Raw genomic sequence first — 24,510 nt, 5'->3', positions numbered from 1 at the left:
GAGAACAGCCTATTCCAATGACGGACAAATGGTTAAGTGTCAGAGTGCAAGAATAATAAAGTCTAATAACAAATGCCCCTATCATTCTGACTCAGCAATAACCACATGCCCAAGGCAGGCAGGATTATTTCTCTTATTAATGACACCCTGTGATGAGAGTCCACTTTGTAAGTTACTGACAGAATTCAGAGTGTCGGCAAATACTAGATGAGGCCCCTTCTACAGAAGTGTTTTCTTTATTGCTGAGGTCATCCCTGTGTCTGCTTTTAACTGATAAAGAACTGCAAGGCTGAGGGACAGTTGTAAGAGGGAAACTATCTTCAGTGCACTATCTGTAGCTAAGAATATTCAGTCCTCTTCCAACATTTTGGGAGGGTTCAAGTTATATAACTTATGTGTGTGTATTTTAATCTATAAAAGCTAGTGAAAAGGGGAGTATCTTTGGCAAAAGCCTCAGGTTATACTTAGGTGTAACGTGATCTTTTTCCCAAAGCAAAGCTATTAAATATTCTTTGTTAAACTCAATAAACCTCATTCTATTTGAAATAGCCTTATCCTCTTCAATATGTATTCTTTACTTATGCTATATGTTGTTTCCCGATGTGTCACTATGTGGAGTGTCCGAAGCCGCTGCTCTTCCTTCACTCTCAAGACATTTGTATGTTATGGCTATAATCCCCTCTGCGTAGGAGGATACACATTTTCTACATGTACGAATGCATAAAAAACTTTGTTATGAGAAAAGTATATGCTGTTTTTCTATCTAATAAAAAGATTTGAAAGAAATAGCCTTATCCATATAACGAGACCATAGCAATAAAATTATCAACACTTTCCAGTGGATGGTGGTGGGCAATAGAAAAGTGTCTAACCGGAATGACCTCTGGAAAACTACAAACCAAGGAGCAAACAAGCAGAAGCTTGCTCAAGTGCCAATTCGAAGGCATTGTTGAGGAACTTCTAGGTGTCCCTTTAGCTGACCTTGAACAAAGAGTTCCATTTTTGACTTTTAACACTCTGAATTTACAGGCAAGAGAACAAAAAGTCACGGAGCGGGGCATCAGCTTATTTCTCTTTCTGCCAGAAGCTGCACAGTCAAGGAGGGGCTGTGGTTTAGTTGGTTAAAGCGCCTGTCTTGTAAACAGGAGATCCTGAGTTCGACTCTCAGCAGTGCCTGACTCCTTTGCTTAAGCCACGGCCAGGTCAGCAAGAGTGTGACTTTGACAGTGCAGCCATTCCCCTTTTTTGTGCTTGCATGCCTGTCATAGCACACTTTCCCTCTAAAGTCCGGGCGCTTTTGCTTTCAAACTACAGTACAACCCCTTCCTGCCTGCCTACCAAGCAAGGGCCACGTTCTATTAATGTGGAGAACTGTGGCCTTGGTCATTTATGGGCCTCTTTATTAACACTGGAGACAAACATCGCCGGAGATGTTGCCAACAGCAACCAATCGACAACTAGATTTAAACCGTCGCCTACAAGTTAGAAAACAAAAGCAAAGATCTGATTGGTTGCTATGGGCTACATCACTATTAGAGGCACTTTTTCATTCTTTCTCAGAATGATGTTCCTTGCACTCTCGGAACATGAGAAAGTAGCTAATCTTGCAGAAGCTTGAATGGAAAGCTTGCAGCTGAAGAATCAGTCGGCATTGTATTGACAGCTAGAAAAGGTAAAATGTTGCATGGTGGCTGGCATTCCTTGGTAACAGAAGCGGAAATGATTGGGTTGTTGATTTGGTTTGCAGCAAATGAGCATTGTTGGCACCTGCCAAGCAGCAAGGCTCAAACCTAAACAAAGACTTTGCCTTAAACTGGAATGCATAGCTCACAAATGTGCTTCAATTAACATCGACCTTTCATGTGGTTCGCATTTCTTTGACTAATGTCTGGAGTTTATCTGCAAGTAAGACCTTGTAAAAAAAAACCTGATGGTTGGGCAAAATTCTCCATGTATGCATTTCTCCTTTGTTGCACTAAGCAGTGGCCACACTTGGGCACTGTGGCTTAGTTGGTTAAAGCGTTTGTCTAGTAAACAGGAGATCCTGAGTTCAAGTCTCAGCAGTGCCTCATCTCTGTCTTTCTGTAAGCTGCAGCCAAGTGAAGGTGCTTTTGGTTGCAATATCGCTGACTAGCAGCTTTCCAGTGGTTGATGGTGGGCAAAATAAAAGTGTCCAACCAAAATGATCACTGGAAAACTGCAAACCAAGGGGCAAACAAGCAGAAGCTTGCTCAAGTGCCAATTCGAAGGCATTGTCGAGGAGCTTCTAGTTTTCCCTTTAGCTGACCTTGAACAAAGAGTTCCATTTTTGACTTATAACACTCTGAATTTGCAGGCAAGAGAACAAAAAGTCACGGGGCATCATCATGCTTATTTCTCTTTCACTACATTAGAGGCACTTTTTCATTCTTTCTCCGAATGATGTTCCTTGCACTCTCGGAACTTGAGAAAAGTAGCTAATCTTGCAGAAGCTTGAATGGAAAGCTTGCAGCTGAAGACTCAGTCGGCATTGTATTGACAGCTAGAAAAGGTAAAATGTTGCATGGTGGCTGGCATTCCTTGGTAACAGAAGTGGAAATGATTGGGTTGTTGATTTGGTTTGCTGCAAATGAGCATTCTCAGCACCTGCCAAGCAGCAAGGCTCAAACCTAAACCAAGACTTTGCCATGAACTGGAATGCATAGCTCACAAATGTGCTTCAATTAACATCGACCTTTCAAGTGGTTCGCATTTCTTTGACTAATGTCTGGAGTTTATCTGCAAGTAAGATCTTGTCAAAAAAACCCTGATGGTCGGGCAAAATTCTCCATGTATGCATTTCTCCTTTGTTGCACTGGGCACTCATCACACTTGGGTGCTGTGGCTTAGTTGGTTAAAGCGCCTGTCTAGTAAACAGGAGATCCTGAGTTCAAGTCTCAACAGTGCCTCATTTCTGTAAGCTGCAGCCAAGCAAAGGTGCTTTTGGTTGCAATATCGCTGACTAGCAGCTTTCCAGTGGATGATGGTGGGCAAAATAAAAGTGTCCAACCAAAATGACCTCTGGAAAACTACAAAGCAAGGGGCAAACAAGCAGAAGCTTGCTCAAGTGCCAATTTGAAGGCATTGTCGAGGAGCTTCTAGGTTTCCCTTTAGCTGACCTTGAACAAAGAGTTCCATTTTTGACTTGTAACACTCTGAATTTGCAGGCAAGAGAACAAAAAGTCACAGGGCATCAGCATGCTTATTTCTCTTTCTGCCGGCAGCCACACAGTCATCAAGCAGGCGCTGTGGCTTAGTTGGTTAAAGCGCCTGTCTTGTAAACAGGAGATCCTGAGTTTGACTCTCAGCATTGCCTGACTCCTTTGCTTAAGCCACGGCCAGGTCAGCAAGAGTGTGCCTGGGCTACATCACTATTAGAGGCACTTTTTCATTCTTTCTCCGAATGATGTTCCTTGCACTCTCGGAACATGAGAAAGTAGCTAATCTTGCAGAAGCTTGAATGGAAAGCTTGCAGCTGAAGACTCAGTCAGCATTGTATTGACAGCTAGAAAATGTAAAATGTTGCATGGTGGCTGGCATTCCTTGGTAACAGAAGCGGAAATGATTGGGTTGTTGATTTGGTTTGCAGCAAATGAATATTGCTGGCACCTGCCAAGCAGCAAGGCTCAAACCTAAACCAAGACTTTGCCATGAACTGGAATGCAGAGCTCACAAATGTGCTTCAATTAACATCGACCTTTCATGTGGTTCGCATTTCTTTGACTAATGTCTGGAGTTTATCTGCAAGTGAGACCTTGTCAAAAAAAACCCTGATGTTGGGGCAATATTCTCCATGTATGCATAAGATTAGGATGCCTACCATCATCTGAAGATCATATTCTTAGCCTAAGAAAGACAATACCTTCATAATGAATTCTTAAACATAATGTGTAAGTGTACTATGAAAGAGTTATACATGTATGCATTTACAGTATGTGTGTAAATATGTATATAGGCCATCGGCATATATGTGCATATGGGGTGCCGTTTGTCCCAAATACATTCTGTATACAAAACTTTCCCTAATACATAGAATTAATGTCTCTCATGGTATATAAGTATTTGTGACCATACACAGATAAAAAATATACAAAAGACTTATTTCTATTAAAGAATGAAAACAAAATCTGGTTAGTCCATTCTGCACAGTTTAACAAGCAATCTGTCTCACAGATGTATAACTTCCATGTAACGGACGCACTTATATGCAAAGTTACTTACAGAATGAATTATGTAAAATAAACTTGGACACAATATATAATAGTGTAATTAACTAGTGCATCTCACGCTAGATTTGAAAGACAAAATAGATATTTGCGACAGAAAGCAAGATTTTATAGTACAGGATTGATTCTTTCCACAAAATGAAAGCTCAGTTTCACAAAACAGATAAAATATCCAATCTGTGAAGCAACACTGTCAGTCACATTCCTGAACCAATAAGAACAAAGCTTATTGCCATATACAAACAAGATGAGAAGTGGACAGCTCTGCTCCACATGGCTAAGGCAAAGTATCTGACCTGCTATAGAGGCGCCTCTAATGTCCCCTGTGCTGCATAGTAATAAACATGAACAAACATTTCCTAAAAGAGCTACTGTTAAACACTACAGGTTCATAATTGGAAATTTTTACAAAAGGCTGAGAAATATAATGCTGCACTTATAATGATTGTAGAGAAAGAAAAGTATGCATAACATAAATATGATCATTTTAGGTGATATAGCTATTCTTATTGTAGTAACCTGCTTGTGTGGCCATTTTGGTTAAGGGCATTCCTGCTGTTTTGCCATTGTCTAATGATTCATTCCTGTTCCTCTTCCTGTCTAAACTGAGAGCAATAACCTACCTGCCATGTTGTAATAAATGTAGCAGAAGCAGGGTTGGAACTACAGAGGAAGTAGACCCTGCGGCTACAGGGAATGAGCAGAGACTATCCATGGGTGAAGTTTTCCCATACGGATTAATCTGACATATGTGGCTCAGTAAGACAGCTAAATGACCCAAAGGCGGATGGAGTTCAGCAGCACAGTCTTGTTGAAAAATTCTGAACTCACTCTAAGGAAAATACCTCGACCAGCTCTAATGGGAAAGGCAGTGCTGGGCCAAGTTGGCTGTGCGCCCTAAGCAACCCAGCCTACTATGTTGCCCCCTCTCCACATGCGTGCGGGTGAACAAACGCGTGCGAACAAACACTCGCATACGAATGCACAGACCAGTGCATGCACAGATGATGTATACACACGCATGAGTAGAGGAGAGTAAAGGAGCACCCACGGTGCTGAGATTGCCTGCGCGCATGTGCAGATGGGGGTCAGAATTAGGGGGAATCCGCAGAAGAGCATACCTCCGAACATTTTAAAAATCAAAAGAGGGACAAAAAATTTTTGTCCACGCCCATTTTTGTGGCCACACCCCCTAATTACCATGTTCATTTTACAAATTGTAAATAAGCCGTATCACTTTATATGGGCAGGGAGAGCTGTATGGCAGTCCCTACTACGGTGATGTATAAAGTTGTAGTGCAAAACACATAAACACTAACACACACACATACTAACCCACACACACGAACACACACAGTACAGTAACACACACCCACAGTAACACACACAGTATAGTAAATACACTGTCACTGTAACTGACACAGTAGGACTCTAGTCTCCCTTTCCTGGCAGGCTGTACAGCACCCCCCTCCCTAAATCCACCCCCCCCCAAGCAGGAGGCAGTTACTCACAGACGCACACAAATATCCCAGTCCCAGGCTACAGGTTAACGTAATATATAATGTTTTCAGTGGCCATTGCACTCCATGCCTCAGATTGTTCGATTATAAACAAATAACAATAGTTTGCTACATGCACATGTAACACCTATTTGGGCCACTCGGGGTTAATTCACCAGCTAGAACACTAGAGCATGGGTTACACGCGACTTACACCCAGGGCAGGGCCTTCGCTAAGTGGAAGTGTTCCCTCTATGGTGTAGTGCAACTACATCCCCCCCAGGCTACTGTGCACACCAAAACAACTTGGGCGCCAGGAGGTTCTTAACAATCAGGAACGGTTTATTATGCCAAAAAGGGCAAATGAGCACAGGTTTCAGTAGTCACGCAGGAGTTGAGGAAAACAGCATATTGAGAGTTCACACAGAACAAGGCAGGCTCACACAGAGAGTACACAGGCAAATGCAGTACAACCTTTCCCTCCTGGAAGTTGTCAGGAAGCAGCTTGTACCCTACAGTCCCTCTTCACTGAGGTCCCTGACTGGAGGCAACACACAGAGCCTCTGGGAAGCTCCTCCCCTACTGCAAATCCTTGTTGGAGCTTCAGCTGCTCTTTCTCTTTCACCTCTCTGCCTTTCTCTCCTAGAGAGACTATGACAAGTCTGCCCTAGTGTAACTATTCCTCATTCACGGGGTTACCTGGTCCCCGACTTGGACACATGACTTCTTCTGGGCCTATTGCACTCAGTCCCCCTGAGCACATCCAGCTGGAATCACATCCAGAGGCAAAAGAGAAAGAGGCCACTCCCTGCACACACTATATAGGAGTGAGTCAGAGCAGTGTCATCAAATCTCTCAGCCTATCACTGTAAAGGTTATTTTGTAACAGGGATTCTACCCAATAACCCAAGGAAATGGTGAAAAGATTAACTCTATAGGGCCTGTATCCCTATAGGGCCCTGCATTCATTATTATTATTATTATTCCTAGTAACTGGCAGCAGCAGCAGGAGGAGGAGGAGCAGAGATTTGTAACACTCGCTAGGACAGTAAGTTAGAGCTGCACAAACATTACTCCCAGCATTTCCCATGATAACCCGGGGCGGGGGCAGATTGACTTTTGTGACGCTGCTAAAGGGAATAAACTGAAGAATAGAGTTCTCATCTCTTACAGAACATTCGGCGTGTCCTCCCAGCAAGGCCCCATCAGGGCTCCCGGACACATCAATCCGCTGCGCCAGCTCTCAGTCCCTTAACTCCAATTCCCCAGTTTGAGACTCCGTCTATTTTCCCGCCTCTCTCCGTACAGCCCCACCCCCTCAGAGTGGCCGGGTAAACGCAGTATACACGTCACCGAAAACTCGCTGATTCGATGCAAAGAAGCAAGGAAGATCCGACGCGGGACATCTTCACCTGCTATCCAGGACGGCAGGACAGGCAGGTCAAATCGGGACTGTCCCGCCTAATCCGGGACACTTGGGAGGTATGGAAGAGGTAATGTGCCTGGTGCCCCTCCAACTTTGCGCCCTAGGCACGTGCATCTTCTGCCTACCCCTAGTTCCAGCCCTGGTGAAAGGGGTAAAGGGACCACATCATTAGAGCCCTTTTGTTATAAATAAATGTAAAGCATTGTGCAGCTTGTTGCTTCTATATAAATAAATAATGATTTCCTAAAATTGCCCCTGCCTAAATGATCCTTTTAGTTTATACACAGTACTCAAGAATGGCTGCTCATATAACCTACACATCATACTATACAGAATATGTGTGCACATGATCAGTCCCACATCTCTGGCTAAACCTATTATGTAGTAGTTGAACTATAGCTAAGCACATTATTAAGAGACTGCTAAAAGCTAATTGGTGCAAGATTACAGCTAGGAGGAGACATTGGAGCCTAACGATCATATACAAAACGTATAACTGACTCTGAGAGTTTGTCAGACATCATTGAAGGGATATTAGACCAATTATAATGATGGGTGAGGCTGCAAGATGATGTCTGATAAACTGGCTGGTAGTGGATGAAATGATTCTGCTTTGTTAGTTCAGGCAAAGCAGCCAGACAAGCACAGGAACTTCTGGACTCAGTGGTGTAACTAGATATTACTGGGCTTAACAGCAAATTATTTTTTCAGGCCCACAAAATGTTTAGAGGTTGATATGTTTTGACAATATTTATTGAAACTGTATATGAATTAGGGCCTCATGGGGCCCCTATTCCTCCTGGTCCCCCCTGTAGCCGCAGAGTCTGCTTCCTCTGTAGTTCCACTCCTGCTTCTGCTACATTTATTACAACATGGCAGGTGGGTGTGGCCTGTCCCATTATTGCTCTCAGCTTAGACAGGAAGAGGAAACATGAACAGGAGTGAATCATAAGACAATGGCAAAACAGCAGGAATGCCCTTAACCAAAATGGCCACACAAGCAGGTTACTACAATAAGAATAGCCATATCACCTAAAATGATTATATTTATGTTTTGCATACTTTTCTTTCTCTACAATCATTATAAGTGCAGCATTATATTTCTCAGCCTTTTGTAAAAATTTCCAATTATGAACCTGTAGTGTTTAATAGCAGCCCTTTTAGGAAATGTTTGTTCATGTTTATTACTATGCAGCAGAGGGGACATTAGAGGGCACCTCTATATCAGGCCACATACTTTGCCTTAGGGATGATGCAGCATGTGGAGCAGAGCTGGCAACTTCTCATCTTGTTTGTTATATGGCAATACGCTTTGTTCTTATTGGTTCAGGAATGTGACTGACAGTGTTGCTTCACAGAATGGTTATTTTATCTGTTTTGTGAAACTGAGCTTTCATTTTGTGGAAAGAATCAATCCTGTACTATAAAATCTTGCTTTCTGTCACAAATATCTATTTTGTCTTTCAAATCTAGCTTGACATGAACTAGTTAGCTACACTACTATATATTATGTCCAAGTTTTTTTTTTACATAATTCATTCTGTAAGTAACTTTGCACATAAGTGCGTCTGTTACATGGAGGTTATACATCTGTCAGACAGATTTTTTGCTAAAATGTACAGAATGGGGTTTGTGATATATTGACATGATTTTGTGCACTAACCAGATTTTGTTTTCATTCTTTAATAGAAATTTTATATATTTTTTAATCTTTGTATGGTCACAAATACTTATATACCATGAGAGACATTAATTCTGTGTATTAGGGATAGTTTTGTATACAGAATGTATTTGGGACAAACGGCACCCCATAATTAAGTCATCTTCAGGACCACTCCAATCCATGATGACATCATCTATATAGCGATGCCATCCCTCTATGTCATCATCGTAATGGTTATCTGCTCCAAAGATGTACTCTTCCTCCCAGGAGTCATATGAGGGTGCAGATTTTGTCCCCATAGCCGTACCTGTAATCTGGTGATCAATTTGGCCATTAAATGACGGCTTGATGGCTTCCAGCAAAAAATCAATTTGTGTTCTAGATTGCAGAAATTGTTAAAAAAATGTATTTACTGCCTTCAGACCATCCACATGGTTTATTTGGGAATACAAGTACTGCACATCCAGAGTTACCCAAATGTAATGCATTTTCCAAGCCTTAGTGGTGATTTTATGAATGGCATCTTGACTATCTCTTAGATATGCTGGCATTATTATGCACAACCAGATTTGTTTAACTGTAAGGTCAAAAATGTTTTATCAAGGTCATGTCCCTTAATCTCAGGACAAACAATTTTTAAATCTTACTATAGAGGACTGTATTAGTGAATACACTCATCCAGATTCCAGGTAGTGGGGCTTAGAAAGTGTATTAAGTAATGATGGCTCAATGAAGGCAGCCAGGTGGTCAGCCCCACAACATGTATATGAAAAAAGTCAATGAGTATTTAAAATACATATCCAGCACAAGCCACACCTCCTCTGATAAAGCACCCAATAGTGCAACATGTGTCAGGAGGGGGTGGCCAGCATGAGGCAGGCAGGGGGGAGACACTGCATTGTGGTGTGTTGTGCTAAAAGCTTTGTTTGGATATATTAATATGAATTTACACTATGGATGAAATGCACAAATGAATGTTTTTATTAAGAGACTTTTGCAGGTTTCTAATTTATATGCAACACGTGCCAGTGGACCTATTCACAGTTCTTGTTGCTAAGATACCATGTACCCCAAAAATAATTCCATCTAATGGAAGCAGGGGGAGGGACTATCCCGCTGAGTACTGCCATGGAGTTTGTCTAGGAAAGGAAGATCAGGGTAAGTATTAAACAATCTACCCTAATATTTAGAACCTCTCTCTGGTTTTTGCAAGAGAGCAACTTCAGAGTATGGATATGCTGAATCCTTGATTTGGTTTGGGATACGGCTGAATCTGAGCCTTTTACAGCAGAATTTGGATTCAGCCAAATCCAATTACCTGACTGAACTAAATCCAAACCCTGAACTCACATGACTTTATGTCACATTATTAAAGGGATTTTGTCATGGGAAAACATATTTGTTTACAAAATGCATCATTTAATAGTGCTCCTCCAGCAGAATCCTACACTGAAATCTGTTTTTCAAAAGAGCAAACTGTTTTTTTTTCATATTTAATTCTGAAATAGGAAATGGGGTTAGACATGTTGTTCATTTCCTAAGTGCCCTCAGTCATGTGTATGAATTGTGCTCTGATAAACTTCAGTCACTCTTTACTGCTGCACTGGTAGATATGAGAACAACACTCAATAGTAATAATCCTAGTCTGGCTAGTAGCCTAGTGGCTACTCCTTAAATTACATTGAGTTGGAGAAACAATATTTTATCTGAAAGCAGTTCCACTTTCTGAAAGCACATGAGCAGACAAAATTACCTGATATCGCTGCCTACACATCAATATTACAACTAAAAAATAATAATTTATTGGCTCAAAATTAAACTTTTAAATGGTAGAATAAATTATTTACAATATATACAGTGCAATTCAGTAATAAAATAATGCCATACAAATTCTGGCACAAAATATTTACGAGACTTTATTTCCCCTTTCTGTTTCCTAATTAGCATATGCAAATTATAGGTTGGATTAAATTTGGATTTCAGTTGAATTACAAAAATATTTATTCGGTGCATCCCTACTTCAGAGTGAAACTTACCTTACTTTCACTTGCCCATCTAAGTGCAGGTGTTCTGGGTAGCTACCATTGTGGAGTTTTTCTCTACATGCATTCAGGGTATTCTTAGTTTATTAGTTTGCAAGTTCATTTTATTAAGCCTGTAATTTTATAATTTTCCAGCAAATCTTTGATAATTAAGCTATGGCCTTTTACATCCATTTTGGACTAATGGTGTATTCTTTTGACACTTATCACTGAAAGAAGTAGAAAAATATGGATTGAGTCATATTTTGAGAGGTGCTGCCCTCGCAATGGTTTTATAGAAGATTAGCTTGAACATGTGAAATGAAGATAAAATAACAATTCCGGGCACATTAGAAGAATTCAATAATACCCAAGGCTATTATACCTGCTAAACAACCAATGTGGTCTAAATGATAAGGTGCATGAAGTAGAGGTACTTACATAGCAAAAACTGGGCAAAGTTTTAGAAAAAAGACTGCTCTGCCACATTCCACTATAAACAATAAAAAAAAAACGGATACCCCCCTGGAAAACACATGATCAACATTTATTGAACAGCCATAATGAGATCATTCTTAGTGGAGTTATTCCTAACAAAAGACCTGTACTGTGAGTGGGTCTAAAGGTGCTTGTATGGAATAAAAGGGGAAGTTATACCTGGCCAAGCTGTTTTAGGATTAGGTTCTGATTCTTCACAATTAACAATGCAAGGTCATATGAGCAGAATATCTTCAGTTTCCACAGAAGCTGTTGCTTGTAATGTTACCACGGCCTGTCCAGTTTAATTACCTGGTTTTAAGTTTTGCAGACAACATTGGTTATGTATTAATATTTGTTGTGCTAATAATCACTCCTCAGGAACGTCAAAGGAGGTTCCTCCTAAATATTGGGAAGGGGTTTGTTACAGTGAGAGCTGTGAAGATGTGAAATTCTCTCCCTGAATCAGTGGTACAGGCTGATACATTAGATAGGTATAAGAAGGGGTTGGATGGTGTTTAGCAAGTGAGGGAATACAGGGTTATGGGAGATAGCTCATAGTACAAGTTGATCCAAGGACTGGTCCCATTGCCATTTTGGAGTCAGGAAGGATTTATTTCCCCCCTCTGAGTAAATTGGAGAGGCTACAATTTTTTTTCCTTCCTTTGGATCAACTAGTAGTTAGGCAGGTTAAAATAGAGTTAAAAGGCTGAACTTGACGGACATGTCTTTTTTCAACCTATTTGAAATTGGATGTAGATGTACATTTATGGGAAGTGGAAGGAAGCAGGAGTAAAAAGCACAGGCAAACTCACTGACACCCATCTACCATAAAAAGTGTCCATGTGGACATAAAAAGTTTACAACAGCTCAATAAACTTAATATGGACATGACTTTTCATTGGCGCTCAGATTTCCTGTGGAACTTCATTGTAAATCTGAAGGCAACTCTTCCCTACGGGGAATATAGAAAATATACATTTATAAATTCTAATGCTGGAGAAGAATGAATATTATACTTCTGTCTGCTAGACTATCCAGGATAAGGAATAACCTGACTAAACTTGGCATCCAATTTTCCTCCCATAGCCGCAACAACCTTGAGCTATTTTTAAAATTCATTTCTCCAAAAGGCATCATGTGACATAGAAACCATATTATAAAAGTGTGTTTCATTCTGTATGACCTGTTCACATTGGACCTCTTTTTCCAAGGAGATGTTTTCTTGAGTTTACATTGGGTTTGAACAATACAATATAACATTTTGGCACAAAGATACAAACCACCAAAGCCCAGCTGGAAGACAGAATGGCAAAGACCTCCATTGCCACAGTATACATGCCCCGTGCACTGAGATAGGCTGGGATAAAGGACACCCAGACACTGAGGAAAGCCAACATACTGAATGTGATAAATTTGGCTTCATTGTAACTGTCAGGGAGTCGTCTGGCCAGAAAAGCAACAATAAAGCTAATCACGGCCAAGACACCAAGATATCCCAGCATGCACCAGAAAGCTGTTGGTGACCCTTCATTGCAAACCACAATGATGATTCCAGGTTTGGTATCCGTGTCATATTCAGGGAAGGGGGGAGAAAATATCAGCCATATCACACACAGAAATAATTGAATAAGGATACAAAATCCAATGACATAGTAGGACACATTTACCCCTGTCCATTTTCTTAACCCACTTCCAGGTTTGGTTGCTTTAAAGGCAATGATAACAGTAATGGTTTTGGCCAGAATACAGGAGATGCAGAGAGAAAAAACCATCCCAAATGACACCTGGTGCAGAAGACACATTTCAGGCTGTGGGTAACCAATGAAACCTAAAGAGCAAAGAAAACAGAGGAACAGGGAAAGCAGGAGAAGACAACTAAGGGAATAGTTGTTGGCTCGGATTATTGGTGTTTTTTTGTAACAAATAAAAATTCCCAAAATAAAAAGTGGTATTGGAGAAGAAATCATGACAGTGCTTGTTAAGCCATAACCCAAAGGTTCTTCAAAGGAAAGGAATTCTGTAGTTTTCGGCACACATTTTATTCGATGTAGATCAGGCCATGTGTCCCAAGAACATGGATGACATTCCACAGCATCTAAAGAACAACATTTCTATCAAACCCTCCATACAGATGTTGCCAAATATAAAGAAAAAAAAAACAATGCCAATACCTGTTTGGTTTGAAATATGTCCCTGGGGACACCGAGCACAGTCATAGCAACAAAGAGGTTCTCCAGGAACTATCATCTGTCTAAATCCAGGAGAACAACTTGGGCTACATTTGGAAAGAGGAATCTAAGAAAATATAATAAGGGTATACAGAAGATTATGATCTGCACATCACAATAAGCCATTACACTTTAGTGTAATTGTGTAAAATACCTCGAAAAAAAGTGCTTTGTGATGACATTATGTTATTTACAAAAGCTGCAAATATTTAAGGAAGTACAATGTGTTTATTATAGCAACCATTATAATATGTTTTCAGTAGAAACAAATACCGTATGTAGCTGAGATGGATTCCATGACATTACCCTAACCTACTATGCAAAATATTCTCTAAATTTATTTAATGTTTTTTTTTTAAATATTTCTGCAAATTTTTTTATTCCTCTGAATAAAGAGTTATTTATTTTAAGAACTACTGGTACCCCATTTAATTTAATCAACCTGAGAGTTGACGTTCTTGAACCCCCCCTACCGCCACAAGTCTGTAAGGGGCCATCCCAGAGATTGGGGGGGGGGAATTACTAAAACTTTTCTCATTTTTAAACCATAAATAAACTTATTTCCACAAATGTCAGTCATTTATCAAAAGATCCAAACCGAAAGAGCATGAACAAGAAAAAGTTACAGAAAAGTTGCAAAAAATGATGTTTTCAACTTGTCTAATTACGACTTTTTAATATTGTTGCACATCAAAAACACTAAAACCTCAAACACCACAAAGTAAAGGAAGATCTTCCAGTTGTAAGAGGGATATCTACTATTGACTTCTACATGATTTCAACACATTTTAGCTTGAGTATTTTTGGATTTCGGAATTATTGCAGTTAATATTAATTCTGGAAAAGTCAAACATTTTTCCCCACGACAAAAATGCCAACATGAAAAAGTTTAGAAAATTCCTCCCTAAGAGTCACCTGTTTCTTTTTATAGTTAACAGTTCAGGAATACAGCACTTCCATTTTAATGTTGAGAATTTTATGCCAGAATATGTATTCCTTATAAAAAGCATATAACAGCAGGAAGATATGGAAAAACTGAATGTAGCTCCTTATAAATATCATCAATACCTGTTTGTTTTGGTTGGGCCATATAATTCTAGAATTGTCTACATTCAAAGTCTTCCAATCTGGGGCACTCAAGTCATAACTTGTAACTGTTGTCTGCTCTAGAGTTCCCTTGGTGCTCAGATGCCAATTCACAAAGTCATAGACTGCTGGTGGGTTCCCTTTTGCATCAAAAAATATATGGTTCTGGTCTGTGTTCTTGAACTTGATATTTTTAATATAATGGAGAAGCTGATTAAAAAAAAAGTGATTATTACATACAGTAGTTGAGCAACTGAATGCATCACCATAACAACATGAAAGTGTAGTTTGCTACCTGCCAAGGTTGAAATGTAGAGATGGAGGCACAGGAACCATCAGCAAATGGACCAGTTCCAGGTTTACACGTAAGCAAATTCTGTAGAGCCCATGCAATGGCATAAACAGCAGTGTATACATTGAGAGATACCCTGTGCCCTTTATCAGTCGGTAGACTTTCCAGCTTCTCCTTTCCTGTACATGTTTGCACTGTAGAACTGTTTAGCAGTGTAACTAAAGTGTTCTGATATGGCCAATAACAGGAGAAGATAGTCTCCCAAAATTCTCTTATAAATAAATCATGATGGTGTTCTACTGGATGAAGGCTGTTAAGATACTTGCTGAACTCTGGTAAATTCCCACTATGGATGGCCAAACCAATGGTTCCCAGTAATATCTCTCTGAATCGTTCCTTGGAGAGTAAATCTGAAGTTGCCAGAGCTTCACTGGCCACCCAGGTGATGCCGGTTACATTCTGCCGCAATATTTCTTCCAGTACAATCACAAAATCAACATCAGAGGTAATCACAATAACAACGTTTGCAGTTGACTTTGCAATGATTTGGACAAGATGAGGAGCATTCCTATTTGGCTGAGCTGTCAAAATATTTTCAGAAAAGGCCACACAGGCACCCCCATGTATTATTTCTTGCTTTACCATCTGAAGCCCGTACTGACCATAATCATTATCACTGGCCAAGACACCAACCCAAGACCAACCAAAATGTAACACCAGCTGGGCTAAACCATTCATTTGAAATTCATCACTAGGTATGGTGCGTAGAAAGGATGGAAACAAGCCACGATCGCTGAGCATAGGGTTTGTGGCAAAATAACTAATCTGTAATGAAAACAGAATGAAAACATGGTAGGGATCATATTTCTGCAAATGCTCACCAAGAAAATCCCTGCATCATATACTTGTATCATTTTGTAAGCCCTACCACACTGTTAGGAATTTGTAGTAGATGAAAATCCATTTTAAGCAGTGGAGAAGGAATCATGGTAGAAAATTGATAATAATCATTAACTCCAGAAATAATCAACTTAGAAAATGGCTAATCACATTCAAGGAGAATTCAACCTGTACTTAAAAAGACCCTCCCCCCTACCCTGGGAAAAAAAACTTGAATTCAAATCAAAAACTTGAATCTCAAACCTGTCAAGGTCATGTACAGTACAAGTCAACGGCAGATGTCCCTGAACTTGTTTATTGACATAGTGTTCTGTGCTGGATAATCGCATAAAGTCCGGGTTTTCATCCAATAATTTGAAATGTCGAGTTTTCTCAGCAACAATTCAATGAAGTCGAGTTTTCAGAGTGTCATTCGTATGATAAAATCAATTTTGTTGCAAAGTTTTTTCAATAACAAAATCTTGATAAATGAGTTAAATTTGTGGACGGGAGTTTGGTCGACTTTGTTTAAGTAAATAGTGAAATTAATAGGTGTCCAAACTAAAGGGGCTGCCTGTGTACAGGGCCAATTAAATTATATTTTTAGCTTGGATAGGGAAAGTTTTTTCGTGAAATTCGAACATTTCACAAAAAAATCGAGCAATTCGTACGTTTTCACCGAAAAATCTAGCAATTCGAACCTTTTCACGAAAAAATTGAGCATTTCGAATGTTTTCACAGAAAAATAGGAAATTAATTTTCGCGGGAGATTCGAAAATGTATTCGCCGATGGTGAAACGCGGGAATTTGCCGCAAATTTGTGCAATGCTAATTTATTCGCCCATCACTAGTACCTGACAGTTATGTCATAAGACAAGCAAAGGGGTCTCAAAATATTGATTTAACCAAGTAGACAACAATGTGAAATCCAATGTCTAAGGGGCCTATTTAATAACATTTGCAGTTCTATTTTTTCACCAATGGTATCTTTCTGTACAAATTTGTGTTTTTTCAATTTCTCACAAAAAACCCACAAAAAAACTCTAATGCAAAACTTCAGTAAGTAAAAGGAGTCGAGGTCTCATAGAAGTCAATTGGAGTTGCTCTGGTCCTATTATTTTTTTTTTTTAAACTATTCAGACTTTCAGAAGTTCTCTAAAACTCACATTTTTAGAGGTTTTGGAGGTTTTTGTATGTCCTTTTTTGTATTTTCAAGAATTGCTAAAATGAGACTGTTGATAAATGAGCCTCTATGTTATTTTCTTTTTTCGTAAGAAGTAATCCTGGTGCATCTAAAAGGTGGGAAGAAGGCCAGACTATTTTGAGACTATAGTTAAAAAACTAGCTCTGAAGTTGATTTTTTTTGCAACCTGCATCATTTTAGGAAGTTTGATCTATCAAAAAATTGGAGGAAACATGGCGCTATCCTGAAATTTGTTACATTGCACTTACCTGAGGAAATCTTTTCAGTCCCAAAATCTGTGCCATAAGAATTGATCCAGTACTCTCAGAGTCACCAATGATCGCTGCAAGGGGGGAATCTTTGTAGCAGTGGTAATTTGGGGTGATTTCCTTTCTGCCTGACATAATCTGAAGAGTGGCTTGTATCGCTTTCCTTAATGTCAGGCAGGTGTCGAAAACCTGGAAGCCCAGTGTGATGTTGGAAAGGAGATTGGGATCTGAGTTGATCTCCTTTACAGCAAATATCAAAGCCTGCATGCTGTAGTAATATTCTGTAGCAAACCTACAGTGAAAAAAGTAAATATGCTCAGAGGTTTCTCCTAATGAAAATGATAATGTACCCGACTGTAAATGTTACACTGAGGGGTTCTGACCATATAAAGGCACAAGACTGCAGGCTGAGTTATACAGGGAACTCTGAGTATCACTCATGTATTATAAGGGATAATGTACCCCCTACTGTAAATGATAAGGATATTAGAAGTCACTGAGGGGTTGTTCTGTGACCATATAAAGGCACAAGGCTGCAGGCTGAGTTATACAGGGAACTCTGAGTATCACTCATGTATTATAAGGGATAATGTACCCCCTACTGTAAATGATAAGGATATTAGAAGTCACTGAGGGGTTGTTCTGTGACCATATAAAGGCACAAGGCTGCAGGCTGAGTTATACAGGGAACTCTGAGTATCACTCATGTATTATAAGGGATAATGAACCCCCTACTGTAAATGATAAGGATATTAGAAGTCACTGAGGGGTTGTTCTGTGACCATATAAAGGCACAAGGCTGCAGGCTGAGTTATACAGGGAACCCTGAGTATCACTCATGTATTATAAGGGATAATGTACCCCCTACTGTAAATGATAAGGATATTAGAAGTCACTGAGGGGTTGTTCTGTGACCATATAAACGCACAAGGCTGCAGGCTGAGTTATACAGGGAACTCTGAGTATCACTCATGTATTATAAGGGATAATGTACCCCCTACTGTAAATGATAAGGATATTAGAAGTCATTGACGGGTACTTTGACCATATAAAGGCATAAGGCTGCAGGCGGAGTTGTACAGAGATCTCTGAATATCACTTGTGTATTATAAAAATAAATTATTAATCAAATAAAACAAAATCAACACAATGAGGCAATGATCAGCCTAAACTAACCAATACAATGTTACTTACATCTGGCACTCTAGCTCTGGGGGTTGGCTAGTAAAATCAAGGTTACTGGCGACTCTGTCCAAATGAACCATAAAGGTTCCACCAATAATAATATTTCCTGGGGAGCTCAGACAGCCAGTAATGTTCTCAGTAGACAGACGGCAACCAATTTTGCCAGAACAGGTGCAAACTCCTATAGCCAGTGTAGAGAAAATCCATGCTGTAGTGAGGAGAAACCAACTTATTCTGTGGAACATCTGCCTTTCACAGAGAAACATCTTTCAAGTACAACTCTGTGAGTTTCCCTGCACTGAATTAGCTCCAGGCATTATAGGAATCGCGGGGATGTGATACCTGATCTGGGTTTTATATATATATATGTAGATATATACAGTGTACTTAATATGGCCTATGGGGATGCAGTTATTAGGACTGCTTAATTGTTTAACTGCTTGGTTAAGATTAAGATAAGATTTCTTGATTTTCCCCAAGGACAACATTACACTGTACAATGTCAGGGTAATCCATATTCAAATCTAAAAAGGCAGAGATTAAATAAACATGCTCTGAAAGAAAAATCTGTATTAACTTTGTGGGTAAGCAACAGATCCTATATTGTGATTGGTTGTAGAATATTTGTGTAACATTGGGAATTATTCTTCCACTATTGCATTTAAAGTGTTAAAATGCAAACATAAAGGGTGGACAAGATGGGAAGTTAAGGCTGTTGGGGCTATCTGTGCTTGGTGGATAGGATAGCCAATCATTGAGTAATAAATTGCTGAGCACTCATTCACATGCAAAAGATAGTAACAATAACAGCAATCAGTTAATAATGACCCCCTTTGAAATTCAAAACAGTTTTAGGATTTATAATCAAGTGAATTGGATATTCTTATTGATGTTGGATTTCATCTCAGGCACTTAATCTCTAGGGATAAGCGAAATATTTAAATACTTTTATAAAGTTCTGTTTTGCATAAAAAAGGGCATTAACTCAAGGGATGAAAACATAATTATGTCTCTTTATAGGTTCCTGGTGAGACCTCATCTGGAGTATGGGGGCAGTTTTGGACTCCAGTCCTTAAGAGGGATATAAATGAGCTGGAGAGAGTGCAGAGACTAAGTGCAACTAAACTGGTTAGAGGGAGGGAAGAGTTAAATTATGAGGGGAGACTGTCAAGGTTGGGGTTGTTTTCTCTGGAAAAAAGGCGTCTTACTGAAGACCCCTTGTCAGATCTCCAACAATGGACAAATACAGCAACCAATAAGGATGGTCACTTACTTGGTACAATCTTCAACAGTAACCTAACCCTTTCATCATTTAACAGTAATCTGTTTTCTCTTTTGTATAATCTTATCTCCTTGTCTATATCTCACTATATCTCTAACTAAACATCATGATTTGTGACACTTGCAGTGTTGACACATTCTAGTTCAATTCAAGCCTCTCCTCCCTTCTTCTGATCCCAGTGCACTTGCCAATACCTATAACACAATTCTGTCCTCCACTATCAACACCTATGTCTTTCTGCAATGACAACACAGTCATAACCATAATCCCGGCCCGTGGCTAACCTCTCAGGCACAATCTCATGCTCATAATCTGCAGAGCACATTTGAAGGAAATCCTATACAATTGCTGACTTCCTCCATTATAAATGTCTCATGTCATGCCTTTACTCTGCCCCCTTCCATGCCAAATAAGTGTAACCCTTTCAACACCCCTTTGTCTGTGTTACACTTCATGTGTGGTGCTTATCTGATGGCAAGGGACAAACCTGAGCCACTCCGCAGTGGTATGGGCAGAGACTGAGTACCTGGTACTTACTAGCACAATGCCTCCACCTAGTGGGATCCAGGAATGCATCTATGGGTGGCCCCACTAGGAATACAGTAAAAACACACACACACAGTATCTGTCAAACTGAATAACTGTTTATCTAAAATAAATGACCAACTAGTACAAATAGCACTTCTAACTGCTAACTATCTGCCTAACTAAAGGAATTCAAAGTTCTTTAATGTATTCCCAACAACACCATCTCTGATCATACTCACCCCAAAAGTCTCTTTGGATGGTTCACGTAGATCCTTTAGGCAAGTCCAACACTTGCAGAACTGCAGTGTGACTACCAGCCCCTTTGGATATTTAGAAATCCCCTGCTGATGCTTGTTTCTCCAATCTGGATTTCTTTTACACTCTCAGTCACTCCAGGTATAGTCTCTGGCATCTCTGTGCCAGCCTGATCCAAATGTCTGCTTTTGGTGGGGTCTTCCAGCTCTCTGGGACCACCAGAAGTTCCTTTTTTTCTCTCTCTGTCCACTGCATGGTTCTTTCTGCCAGGCTCTGCAACTTCCTCTTCCTGCCAGCCACTCACTAGCTGCTGTGTCATTTCCTGTAGCACTGAGAATCACTGAACAGCTGGTTGCTAGGTAACAGCTTACAGCTACAGGCACTATGCCTGCTCCCTTACAGGAATAAGTGCAAGGATTTTGCACTACTTCCCTATACAAAATTACAATAGTGCACTCTATACAATATACTATAGTTATAATACATAAATAATAACAAATAAAATCCATGACACTTGAAGAGGCAGATTTATTAAGGTTCGAATGGTAAATACAAATTCAAATCTTTTTATGTCAAAACTTACCAATTTGGATTTAAAAGCTCCAATCTGAATTTAAATTTGAATGTGAGATTTATCACGCCGTGACCATGGAAATAGTTCTAATTCAAATACTCGCCACCTAAAACCTGCCGAGTTCATTTACAAGTCAATTTCAGAAATCTGTTGACCTATTTGAATATGTTAATTGCCTCCCTGACATTAAGATTTTTTTTTTCAGATTCGAATTCGATTCAAATTTCCGGGTTGGTACTATTCGATCAAATATTAGAGATTCGAGTTTTTTCATAAATAACCTCCCGTTGTGAGTACATTTATTAGAGTAAAAATAATTCACATAATTTGAAACTCAACCTATGTTAAAGAACCCCCTAAGTTTCCATTTTTAAATCCCTTCTTCATCCCTCACCAAATGAATTGCTCACATTTGTACGTATCATTATAAGAGATTGTGGACTTCTTCAAAAACAAAGAATAACATATTCATAACCAATTCCCCCCTACAGAAATGAACGATCTCAACCTTCTTAAAGGAAAAGGAAAGGCTTGGTGCACTTGGGGGTGCCAAATGTTAGGCACCCCAAGTGATTGTATTGACTTACCTTAAACCCTGGGCCGGTGCTCCTATCAGCAGAAAACTGCACTGGCCTGGGGTTATTCCAGTGAGCACCACAGTGCGCCAAGTGCACCAAGCCTTTCTTTCTCCTTTAAATGTCTACCATCATTTGAATATTTTCAGTCTTGTCACTAGGGGGGTTATTTATCAAATGTCTTGAGTTTTTCATACCTCGAATTAACTTGAATAAACTCGAATGAGCTCACAACTCAAATGGTTTCTAATTTAATAAAAACTTAAATGGAAAAAACCTTGATTCTGCGAGTTCCAGTTGCAAAACTTTAAAACTCGAATTAAGTTTTCTGTGAAAAAAAACCTCAATTAACTCAAACTGGCCCGGGGTTATTCCAGTGAGAACCACAGTGCCCCAAGTGCACCAAGCCTTTCCTTCTCCTTTAAATGTCGACATGGCGACAATCCATCATGCAGTGCTCGATTTCTCCTCCCTGGCTATCTCCTATAAGAATGGCAGGGAGGAGAAATCAAGCGCCGCATGATGGATCGCTCAATTGCTTTCTGAACAGGAGAGCAAGCAGAATTTAAGTTATTTCTTAATAAAGACTTGTGATTTGAAAGTTTAATTTGATGTTTCTGTTCCTTTAATAAATATAAAACAATTATCTAAAACTCACTTTGACTACAAAAAATTTTCAATTTGACACAATATATTTGCCCCTAAATGCCATGTGCTAAAATACACAGTAGGAACGTGTTTCTTGCCCCATAGAGCTTACAATCGAAATGGGTGGATAACATACAGACATGGATCAAAGAGAAAAGTGTACAAAGGTTTGGGCATTGGCCCTTAGTTGCCAGGACTGGACCAGACAATATATGTTCTACTGCTCCAAAAAGTATAATCTGACTTTCTTTTTAAAGGATAATTAACCTTTAAACAAAGTGAATGTAAAATTGATGAAAGTGCTATTCTAAGCACTTTTGTCATTTAGGTTCATTATTTTTTTTTTCATTCCAAGATATTAAGGGATACATGTACTTTTAATATGAATGAATTTTGTTCCAACAGCACCACCTGCTGGTCAGTTTCCCACCAGTCTGACCAGCAAGTAGTCAATGAAGTTGTCAGGAGAAAGAAAGAGGCTGCTCTGATGTTCTTCTGCTTTCTCTAGACAATTTCCTTGACTACATGATGGTCAGACTGGTGGGAAACTGACCAGCAGGTGGTGCTGTTGTAACAAAATTCATTCATATTAAAAGTACATGTATCCCTTAATATATTGGAATGAAAAAAAAAAAAAATGAACGTGAATGACAAAAGTGCTTAGAATAGCACATTCTTATTAACAGTACATGTATCGCTTAATATCTTGGAATGAAAAAAGAATAAATGATGAATGTAAATTACAAAAGTGCTTAGAATAGCACTCTCATTAATTTTACATTTACTTATTTTAAAGGTTTACATATCCTTTAAATAACCCCCAATCAAATTTCGTGTATATTTGAATTTAAAGAACACATGAATTCAGCCTTTAATAAATGTGCCTTCCCATCTCTGTATATTTATACATATTTATTACTATGCGTGTATAGGGGTACAGAGGGTTAACTTCCCCTATGTTTTGGAAATCCCCTGGCTATGGACAGCTAAGAGTTGGGCCTAATATAGAAATGGGAAGGGGAATGCTTCCTTTTTCAGGTTGAAGTGTGCTCCTGGCAGTTACAGATTTGTAACTGTATTTGAGTTTTCAGTATAACTAAAGTCTTTATAAAGGAGAGGCACCACATGCTCTTCCTCTTTGGCTGCCACACACTGAGGACATAGGACCCAGTAAAACATAGGACCCAGTAAGGAAAGGCCCCAAGAGAGGTTAAGTCAGGGAACAGGGTCTGTGAATGAGGTATGAGATAGTGGTAGGTATAGCTCCTATGATAGTACGCTCTAGAAGTGTAAGATAGGCTGAGCTAGAAAGAGCTGTTCTGAGTTCCAACCTCGGAGGATAGATTGAAGGTATCTCTTCCAGGTGATACTGCCTATCATAGTGGATAGGGAATCAGGTTAGAGGATTTCCATGGAGGTTCCACTGAAAGTGATCCAGGTCCACTAAAGGGTGTCACAGAGGTGAAGTGGGATTCCTCCCATGTCAATCTCCAAAGGGGTGTCAGTGTGGGATACTCTCTATTACTGAACTCCTGGTGTGCAGAAATACTATTTTTAGCAACTGAGAGGTATAGTTCTGCAACACCTCTCTCTTCCTCCAAAAATATATGGAAAGGCTCAGCTGAGGGTCTGATGTAACCAAAGCTCTATACTATTTTTTTTTTTGTAAGTCTTTATTTTTAATTTTCTTCATTTCTTTAGGGGTACAGAAGAGAAGAAGGGGAGGGGAACTTCAATACAAAAGTAACAAAAGTAACACATTTAGTATAGAGTATGTAATCGTTTAATATAAACATTTCCTTTATCTTTAACCTAGTCTTCTTTACTAAGACTATCTAATAGTCTTCTCCCAGATCCAGATAAAGTTTCCTGTTACTATACTGTTGCTTAGTGATGGGCAAATAAATTTCGCCTGGCACGAATTTGCTGCAAATTTCCACGATTCGCCGATTTGTCAATTTCCGATTTTCACGAATTTTTCGTGAAAATGTCCAATTTCACGATTTTTTTGTGAAAACCTTCACATTTCACGATTTTTGAGTGAAATCCTTCAAATTTCACGATTTTTGAGTGGAATCCTTCTAATTTCAAGATTTTTGTGTGAAAACGTTCGAATTTCACAATTTTTTCGGGAATTTTCCAATTTCACAATTTTTCGTGAATTTTGCAGGAAATAATTTTTCGGCGAAATGG

General features: G+C 39.4%; 1 protein-coding gene and 3 non-coding genes across 4 annotated transcripts; 3 read left to right on the top strand and 1 right to left on the bottom strand.

Annotated features, from left to right (window-relative positions):
• Window positions 1–1,102: 1,102 nt before the first annotated feature.
• On the top strand, window positions 1,103–1,176 carry trnat-ugu. Its single transcript has one exon. It is a non-coding gene; the product is annotated as a tRNA-Thr (tRNA).
• An 819-nt stretch (window positions 1,177–1,995) lies between these two features.
• Window positions 1,996–2,069, top strand: trnat-agu. The gene has a single exon. It is a non-coding gene; the product is annotated as a tRNA-Thr (tRNA).
• Window positions 2,070–3,260: 1,191 nt separating this feature from the next.
• trnat-ugu lies at window positions 3,261–3,334 on the top strand. Its single transcript has one exon. It is a non-coding gene; the product is annotated as a tRNA-Thr (tRNA).
• A 9,186-nt stretch (window positions 3,335–12,520) lies between these two features.
• On the bottom strand, window positions 12,521–17,537 carry LOC108710420 (extracellular calcium-sensing receptor). Its single transcript, XM_018251559.2, has 4 exons — window positions 17,271–17,537; window positions 14,943–15,764; window positions 13,505–13,628; window positions 12,521–13,428 (listed from the first exon to the last, which is right to left on the bottom strand). The coding sequence occupies exons 1-4, from the start codon at window positions 17,535–17,537 to the stop codon at window positions 12,521–12,523; spliced, it is 2,121 nt and encodes a 706-aa protein (XP_018107048.2).
• Between the last annotated feature and the right edge of the window lie 6,973 nt (window positions 17,538–24,510).

Source organism: Xenopus laevis, chromosome 3L, assembly GCF_017654675.1.
Source record: "Xenopus laevis strain J_2021 chromosome 3L, Xenopus_laevis_v10.1, whole genome shotgun sequence".
Classification (NCBI taxonomy): domain Eukaryota; kingdom Metazoa; phylum Chordata; class Amphibia; order Anura; family Pipidae; genus Xenopus; species Xenopus laevis.
This window is presented reverse-complemented; position numbering and strand designations above follow the sequence as displayed.

Excerpts from the sequence above, each read along its gene's own strand:
- LOC108710420 (XM_018251559.2), bottom strand. The coding sequence starts at position 17,537 with ATGCAGGCTTTGATATTTGCTGTAAAGGAGATCAACTCAGATCCCAAT. Across the intron at positions 13,629-14,942 it reads CTACATTTCAACCTTGGCAG|ATTCCTCTTTCCAAATGTAG; the intron begins GTAGCAAACTAC and ends ATATTTTCTTAG. Across the intron at positions 13,429-13,504 it reads ACATATTTCAAACCAAACAG|ATGCTGTGGAATGTCATCCA; the intron begins GTATTGGCATTG and ends GTTGTTCTTTAG.